This window comes from Puma concolor, chromosome C1 (genome assembly GCF_028749965.1).
Source record: "Puma concolor isolate L17-30 chromosome C1, mPumCon1.1.hap2, whole genome shotgun sequence".
Classification (NCBI taxonomy): domain Eukaryota; kingdom Metazoa; phylum Chordata; class Mammalia; order Carnivora; family Felidae; genus Puma; species Puma concolor.
In genome coordinates this window covers 43,800,233-43,824,368 of record NC_141674.1, presented here as the reverse complement: position 1 = coordinate 43,824,368, position 24,136 = coordinate 43,800,233, and the positions used below count along the sequence as shown (strand labels likewise).

The window sequence follows — 24,136 nt, the reverse complement described above, 5'->3', positions numbered from 1 at the left end:
TGACAAGTAAGCCTGTATATGTGCACTAGGAATTTGGCAAGGTGTGCTCCTGTCCACCCGAATGACATTCAAAACTCAACTTTACTTCTACAAAGAAAAGCAATCTGCACCTCCTCTGCCTTTTTCAATGTACAAATTTCACGATCAGAACTTAAAAAATTTTTTTTTCTTTTGAATGTTTGCTTTTGAGAGAGAGAGACAGAGACAGCGTACTAACAGGGGAGGGCAGAGAGGGAGACACAGAATCCAAAGGAGGCTCCAGGCTCTGAGCTGTCAGCACAGTTTGAGCACGTGGCACTCAAACTCACGAACCGTGAGATCACGACCTGAGCCCAAGTTGGACGCTCAACTGTGCCACCCAGGCGCCCGCCCACCGCCCCCCCAACCCCACCCCGGCCCCGGGCCAGGATCAGAACTTTTGATATGATCTTGGGCAACAGGCCTTTACAGACCTAGAGCTTGCCTAGATCTGAAAAGCAAATAAAACATGTATCAGACCCAAGATCCACCTTTACTAAAATCCTGGTTAAACTCCAGAGCATTTCCAACTGTCAAACCTGTCACACTAATGTATATCACACCAATGTATTAATTCCTTGAGCAATTCACTCTCTTCCTTTTACTTGCCAGTATGTCTTGTTTTTAAGCTCATCTTAAGGATGGAATATGGTCTACAACAGCACTGTTCCACAGAAATAAAACATAAATCATAAACATAAGACGTGTAAACTTTGTACTATCATAGTAGAAACATAAAAACAGGTGAAATGAATATTTTAACCCCCAAATGACCATTTTAGCATGTAGTCAATACTAAAAAATGGGAGATATTTTCCATTTATACTTCTTTGTATTTTGGTATGATATCCAGTATGTTTTTTACAGCACATTTCAATTTGGACTAGCCCCACTTCAAGTGTTCAAAAGGCTACATGTCACTATGGGCTACTGTATTGAACAGGGAAGGTCCTGAACCTTGCTACTCTTAGTGTAGTCCACAAATTAGAAGCACAAGCATCTTCTGGAAACTTGCTAGAAATGTTGAATCTCGGGCTCCACGTTAGATCTACTGAATCAGAATCTACATTTTAACAAGATTCCCAGGTGATTTGCATGCACAATAAAGCTTAAGAAGCATTGGTCTAAGGCAAGTCATTGGTCTCAGGTTCCTCATGTCAAATCGAGGTGATAATCCTGACTTTGCAGGACTATTGTGACAATTCTTGGTTTACTTCATAGACTTAATAGTTGGGATTTTAATAAACATTAACTATTATTTAGGAAGGTAATGTAAGAGTAGGCTCTAGAGTTGGATGAAAATGAGTATAAATTTGGGTTCTGTCACTTATGAGCTCTGTGATCTTAACCAACTCATTTGAGGCTGAGTTTTTTCTTTATTGAGGGTTTTTTTTTCCCTCATAACAAGTGCCCTCCTTAATACCCATCACCCATCTAGCCTGTCTCTCACCCACCTCCCTCCATCAACTCTCAGTATATTCTCTATTGTTAAGAGTCTCTTGTGGTTTGTTTCCCACTCTTCTCTCCCCTACCCTTCCCATATGTTCATCTGTTTTGTTTCTTAAATTCCATATATGAGTGAAACCATAGGGTATTTGTCTTTCTCTGACTGATTTCCCTTAGCATAATACACTCTAGGTCCATCCATATTGTTGCAAGTGGCAAGATTTCATTCTTTTTGATGGCCAAATAATATTCCACTGTGTGTGTGTGTATATATACACACATATATATACATACACATACATATATACATGTATATACACACACACACATATATACACATATACATATATATATATATATATATACACCACATCTTTACCCATTTACACACACACACACACACACACACACACACACACACACACACATATACACCACATCATATATACCACGTCATCTTTATCCATTCATCAGTCAACAGACATTTGGGCTCTCTCCATAGTTTCGCTATGATGCTGACTTTTCCGAACTCTAAAGTGGGGCTAGTACCTATCTTCCATTGTTGCTGTGAGGACAGGGTGTGGCACATAGGCATTCAGTAATGGAAGGAAGACACACACACACACACACACACACACACACACACACCCACACCCTCTTGGCTGGGTCACCCTGTAGTAACAAATCATGCTAAGCCGCCTTGTTAATTCACTTGGCCTCCTATCCCAAACCAAAGTGGTGTTTCCTGTAGCTCCAGTCTACATTTCACAAGCAGAACTTAAGGACAGCAAAAACGTTTATTTGAAAAAATTACTATGTATTGAAAATATACATTAGAAATTATTACATACTTCCATAGCATTCCCCTCCCCCACCACAAAAGTAGAAATATCCACTTGCTATGCTAATGCCATAGGTAAAGTCAAACAAAAAGGAAAACACCATCAGCCCCCTTTCCTCATACATAAGTGTAGGGGGAAAGAGGTCAACTCCTCCTATCTACCAATCAGTAGGAATTTAACAAGTCCCAGTCTTCCACAGCAAGACACACGTATTTCTGCTTTGAAGACTGTGAAGAGTTGCTCTGTTCCTTCTCTGGCTCTTCAAAAGCTCTCTTCTTGCTCTTCTTTGACTCCTGGCTTGAGACAGCTTCACGCTTCAATAGTGGCCCATGGCAGTCTGGGGCTTTCTCTTTATAGAACTGGAGTTTCTCAGAAGAGTTCATGTGGGTATCTGCCAGGGCACACTTCACAGGGGCTTCTGTTCGAGCCCGCTTGCCATCTGTGAGGGTGACAGAGGGAGGGGCAACGAGTTGACTATGCTGGTGTGCTAATGCCTGCCCAAGTCCAGAGAGATGATCCAAGGAAAATGACAAAGGCCTTAACAGGCAGAGGTCTGGATTAATTTTATTCTCTTCTCAATGCCCTACAGAGGAACAGTGGCATGTGCACTGGCACAGGGTGGAGGTGTGTACTCATGTGGGAGTAGGACAGATTTGGATTCAAATCCCAGCTCTGCCACTTCTGGATAAGTGGCCTTGGGCAAGCAGCTTCTCGGAGATTCAATTTTCTCAGCTTTATAAGGATATAAATCCTATTTTATGAGGGTGATGTGGAGATAAATGAAGCAACATATAAAGTGTTCAGCTCAATGTTCGGCACAGAGTAAAAGCTCAAAAAATGTTCCCTATTATTCTTCAAAATCTGGACTCTGTCTTCTAAAAAAGAGCCAAATTTGTGGCACACTCTAGCAAACGATCCCACCTTATTCTATAGTTTTTGGTATGCCCTGAATTCTTATTTTGCTACCTTTATTTTTCCTTCATTTTGATTTCATCCCTTAACTCTTTTAAAAAATTATGATAAAATATACTTAACCTCAATTTACCACTTTTATAATTTTTGAGTGTATAGTTAGTTCTGTGGCATTACATACATTCATTGTTGTGCAAACATCACCATCTTTCTTCAAAACTTTATCATCTTGCAAAATGAAATGATATACCTATTAAACAATAACTCCCCATTTCCCTCCCCGCCAGTCCCTGACAACCACTACTCTATTTTCTGTTTCTCTCGACTGTTTTAGGAACCTCTTATAAGAGGAATCATATAACCTGTTTCTTTCTGACTGGCTTATTTCAGTTGGCATGATCTCTTCAAATTCCATCCATGTTATGTCAAAACTTCTTTCTGTCTTAATGCTAATATTCTATTATATGGAAATATTACATGTTATTTATCCATTCATCTTTCTTTTCTTTTTTTTTAAAGATTTTATTTTTGGGGCGCCTGGGTGGCTCAGTCAGTTGAGCATCCGACTTCGGCTCAGGTCACGCACAATCTTGCGGTATGTGAGTTCAGGTCCCACATCGGGCTCCGTGCTAACAGCTCAGAACCTGGAGCCTGCTTCAAATTCTGTGTCTCCCCCCTCTCTGCCCCTCCCCACTCATGCTCTGTCTCTCTCTCTCTCTTAAAAATAAACGTTAAAAAAAATAAAAAATAAATAAAGATTTCATTTTTAAGTAATCTCTACACCTAACTTGGGGCTCAAACTCACAACCCAGGGATCAAGGGTCACATGCTCCACCGACTGAGCCAGCCAGGTACCCTTATCCATTCCATCTTTTGATGGATACCTGCGTTGCTTCTATCTTTTGGTTACACTTAATTCCTTTTTTAATGTTCTGTGCTCTATCCACTTGTGTGCCACTGCAAATCTTTTTTGAAACAAAATGGGATATTCATACAAACACACACACGTACATTTAATAAACTACTTTCCTGGTGTAGGTGCTTGAGGCTAAGTGTGAACTTATGCTGTAGCATGTTGAGACAATACAAGTTTTGATGATCTCTTTAAGTCAATACCATCATAATTACTTTTCCCACTGGGTTAAGATGGGCTAACTGCTTTAAGGGTGCAAATAACCTAAGGGCAAAAACTCCAAAGAAAAGGAAATTTCTTACAGAAGTGTTGAGCTGCTGTTCGAGGCTCCCCGGTTTCTCGTGGCTTCACAGCTTCTGAAGTCACACGCTCCCACTGCAGAACAATCTAAAATGCATTTGGAAAGACTTGAATCCGAACAAAATCTCAAGTTTTCCTTGTTTCCTCTAGCTCCCTTTCCAGAAACACAAATCCCTGTGGTAATCTTACTTCAGATGACAGGTGGTAAGAATAACCAAGTCAAGCCTGGATTTTCTGTTTTAACACCGAAGGTGACCAGAATACAAACATGTTGGATATCTGTGTTTCCATGACTCAGGAAAAATCTATGAAGCTGATTCCCTATTTTCATCTCTATTGCAAGCTAGAAAAAAGTGCATATTCTCAAATTAAGTAATAAAATGCAAAACCTTAGTCATAATACTTTTCACACGTTCCTAGATTCACTTCCATGCCTTAAATATACCAAATACAATTCAAACTCTTGTACGTAAAATGCCCATGTTTCCATATTCTCATCTTTCATGATCAGTTTCCGCTTTTTAAATCTGTTACAAATATATTTTTATTATAAACTACTACAAATTCTTTCGGAAACTTGGCTGAATATAAAATATACATAAACAAAGTAAGCGATTGTTTCACACACACAAGTAACAAGAACTTTTAATTTGACAGTTGTCATTACAGTATGCAATGAAACGATCCTAAAGAAAGTCGAAGAAAACATTTCAGGACACAGAGGCAGGACAGCACAAGAGTGTAAGAATACAGACCCAGAGTTAGTGCCTCCACTTACTAGCCAGGGTACCCTCAGCAAGTGATTTGATTCTTTGGTCAGTATATACCACACCAGGCTCTTGGGAAGATTAAATGAGGGGTTTAGCAGTGTCTGGCACGCAGGAAGCACTCAGTGAGTACCAGGTATCATCCCTTCCAGGATAACTTCCTGATTGTGGAAAACGGGTCAGATCCAAGAGAACGCCAGGATCAACCAAACCTGGTGACTCAGTGGGCAATCAGGAAAAGAGTGCTTCCGCTAACACTAGTAAGAATATCAAGAGGAAGAGCTGCTAGGGGAAAGGAAAGAGGAAAATGAGCTTGGTTCCGGACACATTAAATCTGGGGTGCACGGTAGAGATTTATGGACACTATTTAGGAACGGGTCTGAAGTCTGACGTGTCAGAGAAGGTAAAATCTTCCCTGCAGGGACAGTTAAGGTGCTAAGATCAGTTAACATCACCAGGAGAGTGAGAGAAAACAGAGGAAGGGAGGAGGAAGTGAGGAATCAGCGAGAGCTAGAGGGAGAAGCGAGCAGGAGTCAGGAGAAAGGCCAGGAGAGGAAGGCATAAGGCACGTATGTTTATACCAGTACTGCAGAAAAGTGAGCAAGGTGGAGAATGAGATCACACGCCACCTTCAAGAAAACACCCACCGCAGAGCAGCAGAGACCAGACACCTAGATTACAAGGGAGTAAGAGCTGAGTGGGCAATGAGGAGGGGGGCAAGATCGCAGAAACCAATTCACGGCTGCATTGGGGGGGGGGATGAAGAACATGTTAGAAAAAAGGTAACTCATGTTTATACACAGAAAGAAAGCGGCCAACAAAGCATGAGACTGAAAATTGAAGGGTGGGGCAGCAGAGGAAAATAATTGTTAGTGACCTATACCAGAGAAATGTGGAGATCTCAGGGACTGTAACTGAAAAACAAACACTGACATGCTTATCCCTAGAATAAAGTGGCACACTTGACCCCTTGGATAGGAGGGAAGTAGGATATGGTTGAAGAAATGGAAAAATTCTGAGACATTGATAGAGCAGTATGGGGACTCCTGTTAGAGGCCATCATTTTTCTGTGTCACCTGGGGAGAACGAGGCAGGAGACTGGAGTCAGCCTGAAACATTTCAGTGGGGATCAGCAAGAGATCGGTAAAATGCTGCTGCCATGCTTTAGAGGCCTGCTCAGGGGGATATGGCCTGAAGCTGTGTGTATGAAGGAGTCCCATCAACTTAAAGGCACGCCTCTCTTTGCTGACCTTTGCTTTATTACGTTTAGCAGATACTGTTTTTTATGAACTAGAGATCTGTGGCAATCCTGTATAAAACGAGTCTATTTGCATCATTTTTCCAACAGCATCTGTTCACTACACGTCTACGTCTCTGTGTTACAATTTGGTAACGCTTGTACACCTCAAGTTTTTTCATTGTTATTACATTTGTTATGGTCATTAGTGACAATGACTTGCTGAAAGCTCAAGTGACAATGGCTAGCATGTCTCAGCAATAAAATATTTTTAATTAATGTAACGTACTTTACTTTTTTAGACATAATGCTGTCACACACTTAACAGACTACAGTATAAACAGAAATCTTATATGCACTGGGAAAGCAAAAAATTCATTTGACTTGCTTTATTGCAAGATTTGCTTTATTACAATATTCGCTTCATTGAGGTGATGTGAACCAAACCCACAATATCTCCATGGTACACCTGTACTTCAGGCCAGGATGCTAGGTATTTTACTTCATCCTCACTAAGCTATTTAAGAGAGGTCCTGGTTTCTGCATTTTACAGATGAAGAAACAGCAAATCCAAGTTGCCTAAGTCATGTAGCTATTGGGCTGTCCAGCCAGGATCCCAAACTCCTGTCTCTTTGACTCCATTGCCTATGCTCACTCCACCATATCATGTGCTACCCAAACTTCATTAAACCTTTGTTTGACTATCCCACATCTGCCCCAAGTCCACTGGATACATATAGGATTCATTCAGTGCTACAAACCTTCTGGCAATGCACTGTTGTGATTATTTCAGCGTAACGTTTTCTGGACAAATGTCAAAGTGCTCCTAAAATACTGACTCACCCCTTCTTGATTACTTACAGGGAGGTGATGCTACAATTAGGCAGTTGGATAGGTCCACCATCATGCATTATAGTGGAGCCAAGGAGGAATTCAGAACAAAACATTTTGGTGGGTCCTCTAGGCCTCCACCAAGAAATATTAAAGTGTGTGAGGAAGAAAGGCACGAGCTACAGGCAAGCTGCCATCTACTGGTGCTCTACTACTCGGTTACCTTCTGACTTCCTATTTAGGTCTATACTTTACCAAGTTGAGGAAGACCACCAAGAAGACATGAGAGAATCAAAGCCAAGAAGTTGAAAATGGGAGGGTTTGCTTAGTGAGAGGACAGAAAAAGGTATGTCCTCACTAAGACTCTAAGAGTTAAGAAATTGGTCCAAACTAAGGAGAAGAATCAGATTTGTTTTTTTTTTTTTTTTAATTTTTTTTTTCAACGTTTATTTATTTTTGGGACAGAGAGAGACAGAGCATGAACGGGGGAGGGGCAGAGAGAGGGAGACACAGAATCGGAAACAGGCTCCAGGTTCTGAGCCATCAGCCCAGAGCCTGACGCGGGGCTCGAACTCACGGACCGCGAGATCGTGACCTGGCTGAAGTCGGACGCTTAACCGACTGCGCCACCCAGGCGCCCCAAGAAGAATCAGATTTGAATCCTAAACAGTGTAACTTATTCTCTTTTCAGCATTTATCTACATGCTAAGGGAATTTGTCCTAAAGTTAGGTCATATTGCTTTTTTGCATAGCAAGCCAGAATATGCTTTTTTCTGAGTTGTTTATAACATGGCATTTTCTCCCAGGGTGAATAAAGATGAGACACAAGCTAGTGACCAGAGCAAGAGATTTAAGGATCAGCATCTAACACCTTGCTTTAAGTAGCTGGGTCAGTTAAAGGCCATCAGTGTCTCCGATTTGACACGAAGACGGCCATTCATTCAGACTACCAAGAGGATTAATGTTTGTTCAAAGTGTTGATTGAAGCACTTGGACTTCTCACTGTGGGAGAGAAAAAGCTGCAGTACCTGGTCAGCCCAGCCCTCTGTCTTGCAGTTACTGTGATCAAATTCCTTCAAAGGCACTTTGGAGTGGACAAGGCCTATGTGAGTCTGGAGCTTGTGTTTGATGGCTTTGATGTCCTATGAGGGAAAGAATAAGAATGCACACACATCTGGTCAATTCGTGCTTACTTGCAGTAGGAAATAAGTACTATCATAAATACCAGTTCTTTCTAAACACCAATTAGCAGGAGCCAAAAATATCTAATTGTCAGTCTGGAGAAATAAGAGAAGGGAGCAAATGTCTTACCTTTAGCCCTGTCCCAGAAATATCTAAACAGTTTAGTTTTCTAAAAGAGAAGAGGTATCCAATGCCCGCATCTGTGATCTCAGGATTACCTAGATGCCAGAAACATAGGTTGTATTACAATATACAGTATAACTAATGCTAAAATCCAACAACAAACTCAGAAAAAATGCCAAACAATTAAATATAAAGTACTGAGTGAGGAAACTTTGCAGAGAAAACCAATATAAGGATCTTATCTTTATCCTGTCTGTAATATGGAAAAACCATACTAGATGACCCTTAAGATCCTTTACAGCTCTAACTTTCTAGGAGCTGGGGATTAGCAGAAAAATAAACGGGGGCACCTGGGTGGCTCAGTTAAGTGTCCGACTTCGGCTCAGGTCATGATCTCACCGGCTGTGGGCTCGAGCCCCGCATCAGGCTCTGTGTTGACAGCTGAGAGCCTGGAGCCTGCTTCGGATTCCGTGTCTCCCTCTCTCTCTGGCCCTCCCCATCTCGCACGTGCGCTCTCTCTTTTTCTCAAAAATAAACAAACATTAAAAAAAAATTAACCAGGAAGTTATCCCAAAGGGTTTAATTTGGAGCTTTATGAAAGTAGCATACATGAGCATGTATTAAAATGGTTTATCAGACTTTGTGCATGGTTATTTCACCTCCAAAGTTAAAGATTTATTTTAAAAATATATGTATTTTTAAGCTATAAACCTTTCTTTTTTCTTTTAATGTTTTTACTTTTTGTTTTAGAGAGTGAGAGCACACACGCACACATGAGCATGAGCAGGGGAGGGGCAGAGAGAAACGGGGACAGAGGACCCCAAGCAGGCTCTATGCTGACAGCAGTAGGCCCGATGTGGGGCTTGAACTCATGAACCTCGAGATCATGATCTGAGCTGAAGTCCAACGCTTAACCAACTGAGCCACCCAAGTGTCCCTTTAAAAAGATTTTCAAAGGTATTTAGACATAGGACAACCACTACTCACTAACTTGCACTGTTTTCAGAAGCCTTTCTCACATATTACCTTCTCAACTCAGACAGTACTACTTGAATCCTCAAGACCATAAGCACAATGCCTGGCACATTCTAGATGCTCAAAAAATATTTGCTGAATAAATATGCTTTTCTGGGAGGGAGACTGGACATTCACTATTGTTTCTGTTCTACAGAAGCTAAGGCCCAGGAGGTTAAATAACTTGCTCAAGGGTACACAGCCGCTAAAAATACAGCAGAGCAAGGACTGTCCTCTGATCTTAAACCCCTGTTCCTCTTATTCTTTTGACACCATACCAACCTGTTATATATTCAATGGATGCTCAGCTAAATTGTAAATGATCTCTACCAACTTTCTACCACTGAAATCAATATCTGGTTATTCCTGAGAAAGTTATCACGACTGTGAATTCATCCAGATTGTCATCAGACAAATACTGATTAAAAAAAGACCTAGGTGACAGACACCACGGATCAGCAACTCAGAGAGGAGCCACATGTCCTTTATATGTGCCATGAATATGATGAAAGGCTGTTCTGTCTGTACACAGTAAGTGACCCAGATGAATGTGGAAAGGCTTTTCCTATTCTTTTTTTCAGGACTGTTTTGGCTATTCGGGGTCTTCTGTAGTTCCATATAAACTTTAGGATTGTTTGCTCTAGCTCTGCGAAAGGTGTTTCCTATCCTAAAGACGTGGCAGCATACAGGAAAGGAATATAGTCAGGAGTCAAGAGCCTCTGGCTTTAGTTCTGCTCTGCCACTAACTTGCTATGGCAGCTAGGAAGGGTCACCTCCCCTTCATCTTACCATCTCTAAATTGATGGGGAAAAATAGGTGATTTCTAAGGCCATTCTTCCAACGTTAAATACTATAATTGCTAATAAAACTTACAAGATAAGTCTAATAATGTTAGATTTGCAAGGCCTCTTTTCATCACTCGAACTGGTGCTGTCATTTTCCGCACCCCGGCATCAGATAAACAATTATCCTTCAGGTGGAGTTGAGTTACACTAGGGAAACAAAGTCCATACATAAATCACTTAAACAGAGTTTGAGAAAGTCCACATACATAAATTTCACCTAAATACCTAAAACACAAAATATCCTCTACATCCTGTTATTTCACACCCAATGCGTTTAACAGCTAAAAATCTTTTGTTGCTATTTACTGATGGTTAACTTAGGGATCAAAGTGTCAATGCAGCACTAACCTCAGATGGCAGAGGACACTAATAGTATATGGTCAAATGAGGTAAACAGGGACTTCATGAAGGAAATAAATATACCCTGTTTAACACAAAAGCTGCATTCATGACAAATCCTAAGTGAAAACCAAAAACATTCTATGTCAGGAAAGTCTATTAAAGAATTTCTATGAGAATTCATTTTGCAAAGCAAATAATCCTCTAATTTTAACTAGCTTTATGAATCCAGATTTTCAGATTGGATTTTTAGGTATACCCATAACCCAATCCATCCAGCTAACCTGAAATTGTGTATTAATTTGCTCCACTGTCCCCCACACAAGAAATCTGAACCTTTACTAACCCCAAACAAAAATACCTTTGTATGGGGCACTGTGTAGTGTCGCTGTCTGAGGCAGGCCCCAGGAAGCTGGTTAGACTTAACTTTGTAATGCTGTTATCCTTCTGGATGTTTATGAAACCACAAAGAACCCATCTGGCCTCCTTTCTGCTGGCCAGACTAACGGGATCAGTTGGTCTATTTGTGAATGTGTATAAACTGGGTGATTTTTTAAGATTATGGTTCTTGAAATGGATTAGGCAGTGTTTAGTAGTTTACGTTTTAAGTAGTTTATAGTTCAATGATAGTTAAAATAAAAGAAAATGATTGTAGATACCTGTATAACTATCTCATCCTAGAATAACCTAGGACTGGACAAATTGAGAGCAAAATTATTTTCACCTCTGTAGTTTCCTATACTACATGTTGAAATAAAGGTTATTTATAAAAGGAACCAGCTAACTTACTTTCCTAAGACCTGTCCAATCTATATTGCTTATGCTCAGTTAAAGGAGATTGAAAATGTTTTAGAAAAGAGTAAAAATTAGCAAATAAACACAGGATTAGGAAACAACCAGCATTCTTCAAGATGATCCCATTGGAACATTCTTTAAAAAAATAAAACAATTCATCTACAAGTAGTGGCAGGTCAATACCTAGACAGGGCCTCATTGGTGAGATGTTCTAGAAGTTCATGCTCATCTCCAAGCTTGCAACAGGAAAGATCCAGGCAGGTCAGCTCCCGGAAAGACTTAATCTCCTCAAGTTTTTCTGAAATCACCAGGTATCTGTGGGGCATGGAGGGCAATCAACAACTTTTTCTTTTTAAAACGTTACCATTTATGGCTTTGTCAAACAGTCAACATTCTATCAGGACAAGGTACTATGTAATAAGCCGACTTCACCAACTACTATGTGGGCACAGGTTGAGTGTTTTTTTTTATTATTTTTTTTTTTTTAATTTTTTTTTTCCAACGTTTTTTTATTTATTTTTGGGACAGAGAGAGACAGAGCATGAACGGGGGAGGGGCAGAGAGAGAGGGAGACACAGAATCGGAAACAGGCTCCAGGCTCTGAGCCATCAGCCCAGAGCCCGACGCGGGGCTCGAACTCACGGACCGCGAGATCGTGACCTGGCTGAAGTCGGACGCTTAACCGACTGCGCCACCCAGGCGCCCCCAGGTTGAGTTTTTAAATTAGTAAATGTCTTAAAAGTCTTTTTACATGATGGTGGGATAAAATCTTTAAATAAAAATGTACGAGCAAAGGCAAGACACAAGAAAAAACATCTGCTTTTTCAGAAGACAGACCTTGGTGTTGGTGTTGGGCCCTATGGGAGGATTTCCAAACTTTAGGATACTCAAAAACTTAATCATTCATTTTTTTGAAGTTGCCTTTTGCCTTATGCTCAGGATCTACTGGTTTGAAAACTGGAATATGACCTGGAACTCTGGGTTCCAATCTCTGCACATCCCCAAGAATATGCCAAGAGATATTTGGCAGATCACATTTTCTCTCTATTCAAACACACGCTTCAGTAGCTGCTCACTCCACTGTGCCTATTAACTTTACTCCAAAAGTAAGTGCAGCATGATAGACTCCAAAGACTCAGTCTAATTGAGATGGTTAAGACAAGTCTGTGAGCACAAACAATTTAATTACACTGGAGCACCTTGCCAAACTATTATCAGGAAGCATCAGGCAGGCCTCTGGAGAGGAAAAGAAGATCAAAAGGGCATTTCACAGCCCGGGCTAGGGCCTCCACCCTGCTTTCTAGTTGTTCATCTATTTCAGATGATGTCAGTGAGAAAAAATCAAAAAGGGATTAGGTGTGACAGGAAACAGAGGAGAGGATCCTAAAAGAACAGGGAAACTAACTTGTAGCAGGAGACTGCCTTTCTCATCCATTCTCCCCATGGGTGTCTAAAGTTTCGATTGCAAAATGGTATGCTAGGATCAGTGGAGTGACACTTAATAGTGCTCACTTCTCTCTTCTGTCAATAGGATCACAATTACCAAAAACAAGATGGAATAATCTGAGGGCAAGAGGGGAGTTATATCTCTTTTCTTCCTATTTCCAATCAAAATAAGATGTGCTGAAGCTGATCACTGGCCTGACTGCTAAGTACAGATGGCCTGGGGCATTGATACCCTCTCTAAGCTGCCTGGTGACAGAGCTCAGCTGGGTACACAATTGAGCCTTATTTACTCAGACATATTTTAATTGCACTGTAAATAAAGCTGCTGTTTTCCATCTTCCAATCACAGAGTTGAAGTGGGTTAATGGGGATTTGGGGGATTACTGGCAATCAGAGAAAGGAAAACACACATCCTTTGATCAATTAACCAAAATATTTTCAGTAATTCTGAAACAAGGGTATCTGCAAAGGACCTAACAATGTATACTTTGATTAGCAAACATTACAAAATCAAGGCTGAGAAACCAACATACAAAGCCACAGACACTACTAGATGCTTATCTAGGACATGATCAAAGCTCTAGGGTCTCGCTCAACACTGGTCTTCTGATTTGCCCCATAGAGTTCAGAATGGTGTAATGGAGAAGCAACATAAAGAACATAGGCTTATTTTAGTGTCAGATACACCTGAATTTGGATTTTAACAACGCTAATTACTTGTGTGACTACAGAAAGTTACTTAACCTCTCTGATCCTCAATTTCTCCAGCTAGAAAATGGGGTAAAGGATTACTTCTTTTAAGAATTATTAAGAAAATTAGAAACAATATTCCAAAAACACATGACATCTTATAGAACTTCATTCGGTAGCTATTTTTTTATTTGAGGCAGAGAGAAAGCATGCAGGCGAGTGTGAGCAGAGGAAGGAGCAAAGAGAGAGAGAAAGAGAGACAGACAGACAGATAGGGAGAATCCCAAGCAGGCTCTGCACTGTTAAGCACAGAGCCCAATGTGAGGCTTGATCTCGCAAACTGTGAGATCATGACCTGAGTCGAAATCAAGAGTCAGACACTTAACCCAATGAGCCACCTAGGAGCCCCAGGATGATATTTTAAGAAAACATACTTGCCTCCCTGTGACCACCAGTGGGTTTAAAAATCACTGGGCTTTCGGGGCACCTGGGTGTCTCAAGTTGGTTAAGCATCTGACCCTTGATTTTGGCTCAGGTCATGATCTCACAGTTTGCGGGATCAAGCCCTGTGTTGGGCTCTTGGCTGACGGCGAAGTCAGCTTGGGATTCTCTCTCTCTCTCTCTCTGCCCCTCCCCTGTTCATGCTTGCACGTGAGTGCGCACACTCTCTCCCTCTCAAAATAAATAAATAAAATTAAAAAAACCCAAACCACTGGGTTTTCAACACAAGGAAGAAATAGTTTTACATGGTTGGGACCCAGCTGCAAAGACACTGGCTTCTTCTGACAAGCAGCTTTGTGACCTACCCCAAGACAGCAAGTGACTGAACATCCCCAATCATCTTATTTTCATTAATTTTCTCAGCCTCTTTCTCTTTGACTTGAACTCTTTTGTGCTGGTAAAACCTTTCTGCAGCAGCATCAGCCCTGGATTGTAAATGCAAACCCAAATCTCTTGTCCATTTCCTATTTTTCCTTTGGGGATTCTAAAGTAGAAGGGAAGTTTGGAACCATAATTGAAAATCTTACTCTTGTATCTGAATAAGACAACAAAGTTGAGAATTGTTGCACTAAAACATGAATCAAAAATCATGTTAAAAATGTTTCCATTTTTCTGATTATAAAAGTAATACAAGTTCCTTGTAGAAAAAAATTAAGAAAATTTGAAAAATTATAAAGAAAATTATAATGGTACACAGACATCACAAATGGATAAAAAGTATTTTTGCCATCATAAGAAATACCTTAGCTGTAATGGTAGATGGGGGAAAAACAGAAAACAAGTTATAGAGTATATTTCCAAGTGTGTATTTGAAAATGATCACCACATATAGTGGCCTTATGAATTTCTTAAAATTATAGCTTTATGTATTTCCCAAATATGCACTGCCTTTATAAAATAATTTTAAGATACAGTATGTATCATCCATTTATTTTTCATTGTTCTAATTTTTCTACAATGACCATAAATAACTTGGAACAAAACATGAAGGAGTAAAATGTATTTTAAATATATGAGCTACAATGAACTATTGCTTAGGCTTTTTCATTTAGGTAAGGTAATTCTTTTTTCTTCTGGCAGCGGCCCCCGGTTTGGTCGTGACTGACCACAGCACAGAGACAGAGCTTTTAGAATGTGCCTGCTCCGGGGGCGCCTGGGTGGCGCAGTCGGTTAAGCGTCCGACTTCAGCCAGGTCACGATCTCGCGGTCCGTGAATTCGAGCCCCGCGTCAGGCTCTGGGCTGATGGCTCGGAGCCTGGAGCCTGTTTCCGATTCTGTGTCTCCCTCTCTCTCTGCCCCTCCCCCGTTCATGCTCTGTCTCTCTCTGTCCCAAAAAAAATAAATAAAAACGTTGAAAAAAAATTAAAAAAAAAAAAAGAATGTGCCTGTTCCGTTCCTAAGTCCACGGTTCTGCTCTCATCGGCATGTGTTTATGCCTTGTCTTTTTATAGTACAATGTTAGGACTGGGGTGAAACCATTAATTCCGTGAGCCAATTAAATAAAGATTGCTTCTTTTTTGTTTTTGTAAGCATATGAGTTTAGCTTATGCTTTCTGGTATGACTTTCTTCTCGTATATGCTCTTCTTAGCCTTGTTTTAACAGTCATATTGACAGTGCATCTTAATAGTACCTTTCACATTTTCTAATCACAAGAAAAGTTCACACAGTGGCACACTAATTTTTTAAATCTACGGGTGTTCATGGCTAATGATTTTCAAAATATGTAAAGAAAGCAAAGTGTGTAACAGTGTAAGCAGTATGCTGCCACTTGTATAACAAAGGGGAGAGTTAAAGATGTGTGTACATGTGCGAGATATCTCTGGAATGATGTAAAACTGTGAATAGTAGTTGCTTCTGGAAAGATAGAAGATAAAACGGGAGATTGTTTCACTTTATATCTTTTTGTGTTTGTGTTTGAATTTTCCATGCACGTTTTTAAAGTTTTTTTTTTTATTAAAAAATTCTCATTTTGCATGATGAAATAAAAACTTTAAATAAATCAATAAAAGCATGGGGCACCTGGGTGGCTCAGTTGGTTAAGTGTCCAACTTCGGCTCAGGTCATGATCTCACAGTCTGTGGGTTCGAGCCCTGCATCAGGCTCTGTGCTGACAGCTCAGAGCCTGGAGCGTGCTTTGGATTCTGTGTCTCCCTCTCTCTCTGCCCCTCCCCCATTTGCTCTCTCTCCCTCAAAAATAAAACTGTAAAAAAATTAAAAAAAAAAATCAATCAATAAAAGCATATGAGCAAAGGCAAGTCACAAGGGTTGCTGTTGGGACCTGTGAAAATGAGTCATGGGAAGCCTCACTAAAATGAAGAGGGGAGTTTTCAGCAGGGGGAGCTCTTAAGCCCTATCAGTAGGAGTCAATAGTGGACCCAACAGAAAGAGCGAGGCTTGACCTTAAATGGACTTGACCTTTCACCCAAACCCTGTTCTACTACTCCCAGCCAGTAAAGAAACTGTTTTCCTCATCATCCGCCCCCCCATCCCGGCAACAGCTTTACCAATGAAAAGTCACCACACTTTGAACTCCTAGCTTACTCCAATGACTTTTAGTTCCAAACAACCTTCCCACCTTCCTTTTCTCCTTAAAAGAGTATGCCTTGGGATACCTGGGCGGCTCAGTTGGTTGAGCTTCTGATTCTTGATTTCAGCTCAGGTCATGATCTCATGGTTTGGGAGTTTGAGCCCTGCATCAAGCTCTGCACTGACAGTGTGGAGCCTGCTTGGGATTTTCTCTCTCTGCCCCTCCCCTGCTCACTGTCTGTCTGTCTGTCTCTCTCAAAATAAATAATTAAAAAAAAAAAAAAAGTATGCCTCTCTTTTGTTCCCTTGGACTTGCCTGTGGTTTTGCTATAGCTTGTTTGTCCCAGGTTGCAATTCTCTTTTATTCCTGAATAAACCCATCTTCTGCTGATAAAATAACTGGTAGTTTCTATTTTTAAGGTGAACAGATCTTATGTGAAAATTTCCAAACTTTAGGATACTCGCAATTTTAATCACTATTTTAAAGTTCCTTTTTATCTAATGTTCAATATCTAGAGGTCTGAGAACTGGAACAGAGCCCAGAACTCTGGTTCCTAATCTTCACATCCCCAAGAGCATACCAAGAGATATTTGGCAGATCACATTCTTTGTCTTTTCTGTTTTCTCACACTAGAAAAGTTGGGGGTGGGGGGGGAGTTGGTAGATGAGTTATTTTTTTACTGAATGGAAGAGTGGTAGCAGTCAAGTAGTGGCAAAGAGATTTCAAAATAAAGCTGTTTTCTGGTGGGGGTAGGGAGCGAGAAAGAGTGATTTTTCTCAAAATGGTCTGCCACTTTGTATTTGGAAGTTTTAAATTGAACTGCTATTTGATGGGGGAAGACCCCAAGCCCACAAAGCCTGAGCACTAGACAGAATTAACACACCCAATAAAATACTCGATATCCCAATCGGAACACCCACCTGTTTCGCAAACACAGGGAGCAAAGCACCAGACTTCCATAGGCCTCAGTGAATTTCTGTAAAGCCCTCAGCCCTGCACCTGGCTCTGTGAATTTCTGTCTGGCTTCTGCAGCAGAGAACAGCTTTTCAGCAATCTGCTCAGGAAAGCCAATAAGGGAATCAATATGATCAACATTGTCGGAGATAAAGCCCAGGACGAGGCTGAAGAGAGATTTGGCAGAGTACCGAAGATTCCCCTCCCGGGTATATGTAAAGATGAAATGATCAGTCTTCTCTTTCTGTGCAGTATCATCTTCCCTGTTCATGCAAAGCTCCACAGAGAAGCCTTTGGGAAACAGTCTGAAAGGCCTTGGCTTCTGCAGGCTACTCTTGACACCATCCAAGGCCAGATTGACCATGTGTAGCTGACCGTTTTCTCGTACATAGATAGGTCCTGGGTCCAGGTGGTTTTCTGAGTTGAGGTAGTAAGACATTGCCTTGGTTGCAACTGTAAAAGCAAAGCACAAAGGAAGCAATCCAATTAAAATGCCATTTGTAACATGTAATTTCATCTTGCTGTGCCCAGAGCTTTATAAGCCTACCAGGAAGGCCCTTTGGTTGGTTGGGGAAACAAAGCTTACCAGTTGCCTGTGAACTCTGGCAATGAAGGCTGCCTCTATTGCCTCTACCTGGAACGCCGTTTCTTACTTTCCCCCTTTTCTTTGTACCTGGTGCACTCCCACTCATCTTTCAAAAGCCAGCTCAAATCTTATTTCTAAAATTCACCCTGAGGAAGTTACAGAAGCACGCAGAGTCACTTCCAAGGAAAGTCATAGCAGCTCAGTTGGTAATAGCAAAACAACTGGAAACAACCTAAATGTCCAACAGGGGTGTTATTAAATAAGTTATGATACATCTGCACCATGGAACGTATGCAGTCATTAAAATCCTAAATTTTTTTACTGATTTGAAAGTTACAAACAGTACATGAGAAATTTACTATTTGTTTTTAAAAATATATTTATGCACAGAACAAAGACCAGCAACTAATAATTCCCTTGCTACCTTGGCACCTTCCACATCTTTGTTGACTCAGTGTTCCACTACTGATTTATTTCTGGGCCTGTGTTCTACTGGTTTGAGCTCCTTGAGGAGAGGGACCGTGTTTAATTCATCCAGACTCCCTAACATAGTGCTCTGGCATATAACAGTCCCTGAGCAGATATTTGTGGAACTAGAGTTTACTCATTTGCTAACCCTTACATAGACCACGAGCAATACGGTTTTTTGGATCTACAAAGAAAGACCTCCATCACAAGAGCTAAAAAGAAAGCTATTCTACTCCTTGGAAACATCATTATCTCTTAACGTTCTATTAGATACTTTTGAGCTAAGGCAAAATACCAAAAACAGTGGGCATTTATGCAATCCTATGGGTGACATTTTGTGCTCAAGCATCAATTGGAATATCTGTTTTCCTGAGACACTGTGAGATTTCAAAAATACATGAGAAATTGCTATGTTAAATGAAAGTGTTTGATCATTATTTCCACAGCAACTTAGACAGAAAAAAATTTATACATGTCAAATAGCTGCCTTTATCTTTAAATGACTCTCTCCGCACCTAGGTGGCTCAGTTGGTTAGGCTAAGTGACTTTTGATTTTGCCTCAGGTCATGATCCCAGGGTCATGGGATCAAGCCCTACATCCCGCTCCGCAATGAGCATGGAGCCTGCTTAGGATTCTCTCTCTCCCTCTAAAATAAATAAAAGACTCTGGCTTTTAAACTGAGCTAACCCAGCTTCTTCTGCATCCGTGCAGGGCTGGGATGTAGCTCTAATGCCATGTAAAAGCAGACAAATCAGTGATCAAAAATGCTGAGCCTCTGGAGACCAAACAGTGATCCTGCTTGTGCGCATCCGTGCAATCCATGTTTCTCTGGAGGATAATTATGTGTATAAAAGCACATCAGAAAGAAGGGCCCTGCCTAGCCTGACAGCCTCACCTTTTCCTGCCCATCTTCTTATGCCCTACCTTCAGCCACGCCACACTATAAGTAAGTTGGCTGTGCTCTCTTATCCCAATGGTCTTTGCCCATTCTGCTGTCTTTGGTTGGAACATCCTTCTTTGCTTTTCTGACCTAGTTAAGTCTTACTCTCATTACCGAGCTCAACCACCATCCTTCTCCTGGGAAATCTTCACTAACCCCTGCACCAGTGCATGCCTGTCTGATTTTCCCAGAGGGCCAGTGTCTCCTTCTCTCTATATAGCATGTAGCACTGTGTACTATGTCTGTTCACTTGCTAATGTTCTCAGAGCTATGAGCTCTTTGAAGGCAAGACACTTAATGGATTCGTCTCTTTTTCCCAGGCCCAACACAGGGCCTAGTACTGAGTAAGCCCTCAACAGATACTTGCTGGACTGAATGAAAGGAAGGGTGAGACCTCAAAGGGACAGACTTAGTGCTCTGAGCTGCAGGGCCTGATGATACTGTTGCTAGGAGCCAGCTCCTCTTCTAGGCAACAGCTGCAGGCTCCTCCCCGACTTGCCAGACCCTTCTGCAGGTGGAAGAAGCAAAGCAGATGATGGGAGTATATTGCTACTGGTACTACCAGGGGGAAAAAAATCTAAAACCCAGAAAAAAAAATTCCTGTCACAGTGCCAGCTCTTCCAACCCATACTCTCGCCAGTATTCAGTGTCTGCTGCTAAGGAAATGCCTCTCTTATTCTAAGCTCTTCATCCAGTAGAGGTAAGTGTCTGGCCCCTTCAACCTCACAGACTTTAATCTTGAGGATGAGGAGACAAAGCAGAGCCCCTCAGTCTCTATCCCTGGATTTGGACATTTAGAGCCCTACTCTACCTGTGGATCAGAAATTTGTCACCCGGCATGGCCCTAAAAAAGAATGACTTGACTGTAATATGAGAAAGGCAAATTCTATGGAAGATAGCATATTATAATAAATCAGCACACTATAAGCTCCCTGACAAAGAAAAGGGGTGTGCCCATCCGTATTACCCCTAACTCTCACCCCAACAGGGTGTTCCACAAACTTTGGAGTTCAATGGACAAATGGATGAATGACCACTTCGGGTGAAAATCAGAAAAGTCTGATTCCATCCAGCAGAGGGCACAAGCAACTTGGGATCAGAGTAAGGATGCTAACCCAGGCTGCCCCAAATCCTGGCAGCTTCTCTTTGCATCGATCACGTTCAAAAATGGCATAGTTCTGGCTATATTTTACCTCTAAAGTACTCATCAAATGCTAGTTATCTTTCTAAATGATGAAAGAAAAACCCAGTATTTCCTGAAAAGTAAACCTACATTATCTGTCCAGAAGCCCCAAGGCTCCTCTGCTCTTCAATTGAAGGTACTTGAGTAACTAACCTTGGTTCAGGAAATCCAGGTAACCTTTGATTTCTACTACTAACTTTGTGCATCTCACATTCTCCCAATAAGAAGCTTCCGGAGAGTTTGTGAGGTACTATAGAATGAGCTAAGAATTAATGTTTAAACCTTTCAAGGTTAAGAACCATAAAGACAAGACAAGCTTCTGTACTTGGTTTTACTTATGCCTGGTCATTTTACACGACGGTCTATTATAAATGGGCCCTCAGGCAACAGGGCCTGTGCTATACCATGGCAAAAATCCCACACAAACTGGAAAATTAAAATAACTAATATCTGTAAGAATGTCTAGGTGAGATCTGTATTAACTATATTTTATATTAGATCAACAGAATGACAAGGTATTCTGATGGTCTCCCAGCTGGTCTCCAGAGAGGCAGTTTTGTAAACCATACAACCTCATAGAAAAATATCATGAGGGGGCGCCTGGGTGGCTCAGTCGGTTGGGCGGCCGACTTCGGCTCAGGTCATGATCTCACGGTCCGTGAGTTCGAGCCCCCCGTCGGGCTCTGTGCTGACAGCTCAGAGCCTGGAGCCTGTTTCAGATTCTGTGTCTCCCTCTCTCTCTGACCCTCCCCCATTCATGCTCTGTCTCTCTCTGTCTCAAAAATGAATAAATGTTAAAAAAAAAAATTAAAAAAAAAAAAAAAGAAAAATATCATGGGGAGCATGGGTGGCTTAGTTGATTAAGTGTCTGACTTTTGATTTCAGCTCAGGTCATGATCTCACGGTTCATGAGTTCGAGGCCCATGTTGGGCTCTGTGCTGGCAGCATGGAGTCCGCTTGAGATTCTGTCTCTCTCCCTCTCTCTCTCTGCCCCTTCGCTGCTCACTCATTCTCTTTCAAAATAAACTTTAGAAAAAGAAAATATTACAACAGTGTTCTATTCAGTCACCATAAATGAGCCAAAGTTATCACAAAACGTATCATTTCATCAAATGAAAAAAATGTAACCTTACTACATTAAGAACTCAGTTCTCTATAGCCTCTAAATAAGAGGCAAAAAACAAAAATAACTCATAACTAAACATGGCAACTTTTTACAACCTGCAACCAGTTTACCAAGCAAAAAGCAGGACCATCCCACGCAAATGGACTGGAGGGAAGGAATCGGAGACAGAAGTCACAGGATTAAACATGTGAGCTGAGTCTATGGCTCTCTAATTTGAAGTAAACACTTTCCTTAATTTTAGGAGGTAAAGTAACAATCCCCTAAGAATAAATCATACTGATGATGACGATACTGGGTGTGATAGCTACCATTTATTAAGCACCGACTGGATGTCAAGAACCGTGCTAGGTACTCTATTAAGTGATCTCATGTAGCCCTTGACAATCCTTTGAGATCAGGATTGCCACTTAACAGGTAAAGAGGCCCAGAGAAGTAAAGGAACTTACTTAAGGCACAGAGCTAGTAAATGGCAGAGCCAGAATTCAATCTCAAGGCTGTATTACTCCAAAGCTCAAGCTCTTTCAACTGCATGATACTGTCTCTCAAGAATAAAAATATGACATCAGCCTTAAGGATTAAAAAAAGATGTTAAAAATTAATCTCACCCACCTGTTTGATCCTTCTGGTGTTCACTGGCTTAAGCTTGGGTGGGGGGTGGGCAGAGAGGAGATTAAAAAAAAAAAAAAGTGGACATCTGAAGAAAGAGTTGGTGGGAACAGAGCCAGGACAGAGCTACACTGAGGCCTCCCTTCCTCCCTCTGCCAGGGCAGAAATTACCCACATCCACACACCAGGAAAACATCTGTCAACCCATGGCCTTCATCCCAAGGCTGCAGACACCCTTGGTTTATTTGAAAATGCAGTATTCTTGAGAAAATTTCCACACCAAAATTTGAACAGAAACTAGTTTCAAACCACCAATAACCAACTAACAGCCTTACCTGCATTGTTCTGTGTCACCACCATTATTCAATTTTTAACTCCTCGCATTCCCACAGCCCCTCCCCCCAGCACTTTCCTACCTGCCTTTTCACCCCTACCCTTTCCTTTCACACCACACCCAGCTCCCTACTTCCCTCCAGGAGCAGGCCAATCTCTTCTACATCCTGACACTCACAGTTCTTCTACCTGCCAACTCTAGAGCTATTCACACACAACCCAATCTCTACACCCCAAATCCTCACCTCACTCCCTTCATCCACTCCCAGCATCCCTGCCCTGACTTCTCACATCTCAGGCCCTTCCAGTCCTTCCATGGCCCTTGTGAAATAAGGTTCTCGGTCCCAAACACCTTATTCCACTTCCACCTGCCTCTCCTTCCTTCCCCACACTGTTCCACCCCCATCGATTCCCCTGTCCTTCGCCAAGTATTCTTCCCTTCCTCCCACTGAATGGGATTCCCTCTCCTAGGACGACAATCTCTCCATCCCTTTTCTTGTCTTCTGTCGATAACCTTCAAAATCCCCTTCCTTCACGCCTCACAACGCCCAACTTCATAATCCACAGCCCCAACTTTTCTCCCCTACCCCCAAGACCCCACCCCTTCTATTCCAATCCTGATCCTTTTCTTCTTACAACCCTCAAATCCCACTTCGTTTTCCCCTTCCCCAGTACCGCAATTCTCCACCCCTCCCTCAATTCCCACGCATGCCCCTCCCCGAGCCCGCCCAAAGTGACCCAGGTCCTTTCTCCCACCTTGCCCCCAACTGCCCTACCACGGCACCCCGACCCCACCCGTAAACCCATCTCCCATACCCCTATCTCCTCATCCTCACACCTCTCACCCAAACCACACCCCAACCCCGTCCCTCCCGGTCTACCCCTCCCCCAGTCCGCCCCTCCCTCACACCCCGCCCCCGCCCCCACTCGCAGCCTCGGGCTGCGTGAGCGGCCCAGCCCGCGGCCGCCACCTACCTGTGTCCCTGCCCGGGGCTGCGAGCGGCAGCTTCTAGGTGGCGGCTCCCTCCTCCCGCAGCGCGGTTGATGGGGGAAGCGGCTCGGCGCCCCGGGCACAAAGCTAGGGAGGGTGGGACCGAGAGAGGTTGGGAGGAGGGAGGGGGCTGGGGGCGACCTGGCGCTGTGGGACCGCGGGACTGGCGGGGGCGGGGGAGAAGGCTGGGCTGGGAAGACGCGCGTGCGCGGAACCCGG

The 24,136-nt window shown here is 42.1% G+C and overlaps 1 protein-coding gene across 1 annotated transcript; it reads right to left on the bottom strand.

Moving 5' to 3' along the window:
• Positions 1–2,242: 2,242 nt before the first annotated feature.
• LRRC42 (leucine rich repeat containing 42) lies at positions 2,243–24,114 on the bottom strand. Its single transcript, XM_086717044.1, has 8 exons — positions 23,902–24,114; positions 17,650–18,136; positions 11,748–11,879; positions 10,459–10,577; positions 8,578–8,666; positions 8,295–8,408; positions 4,434–4,518; positions 2,243–2,745 (listed from the first exon to the last, which is right to left on the bottom strand). The coding sequence occupies exons 2-8, from the start codon at positions 18,120–18,122 to the stop codon at positions 2,471–2,473; spliced, it is 1,287 nt and encodes a 428-aa protein (XP_086573170.1). The 5' UTR covers positions 18,123–18,136; positions 23,902–24,114; the 3' UTR covers positions 2,243–2,470.
• Positions 24,115–24,136: the final 22 nt, after the last annotated feature.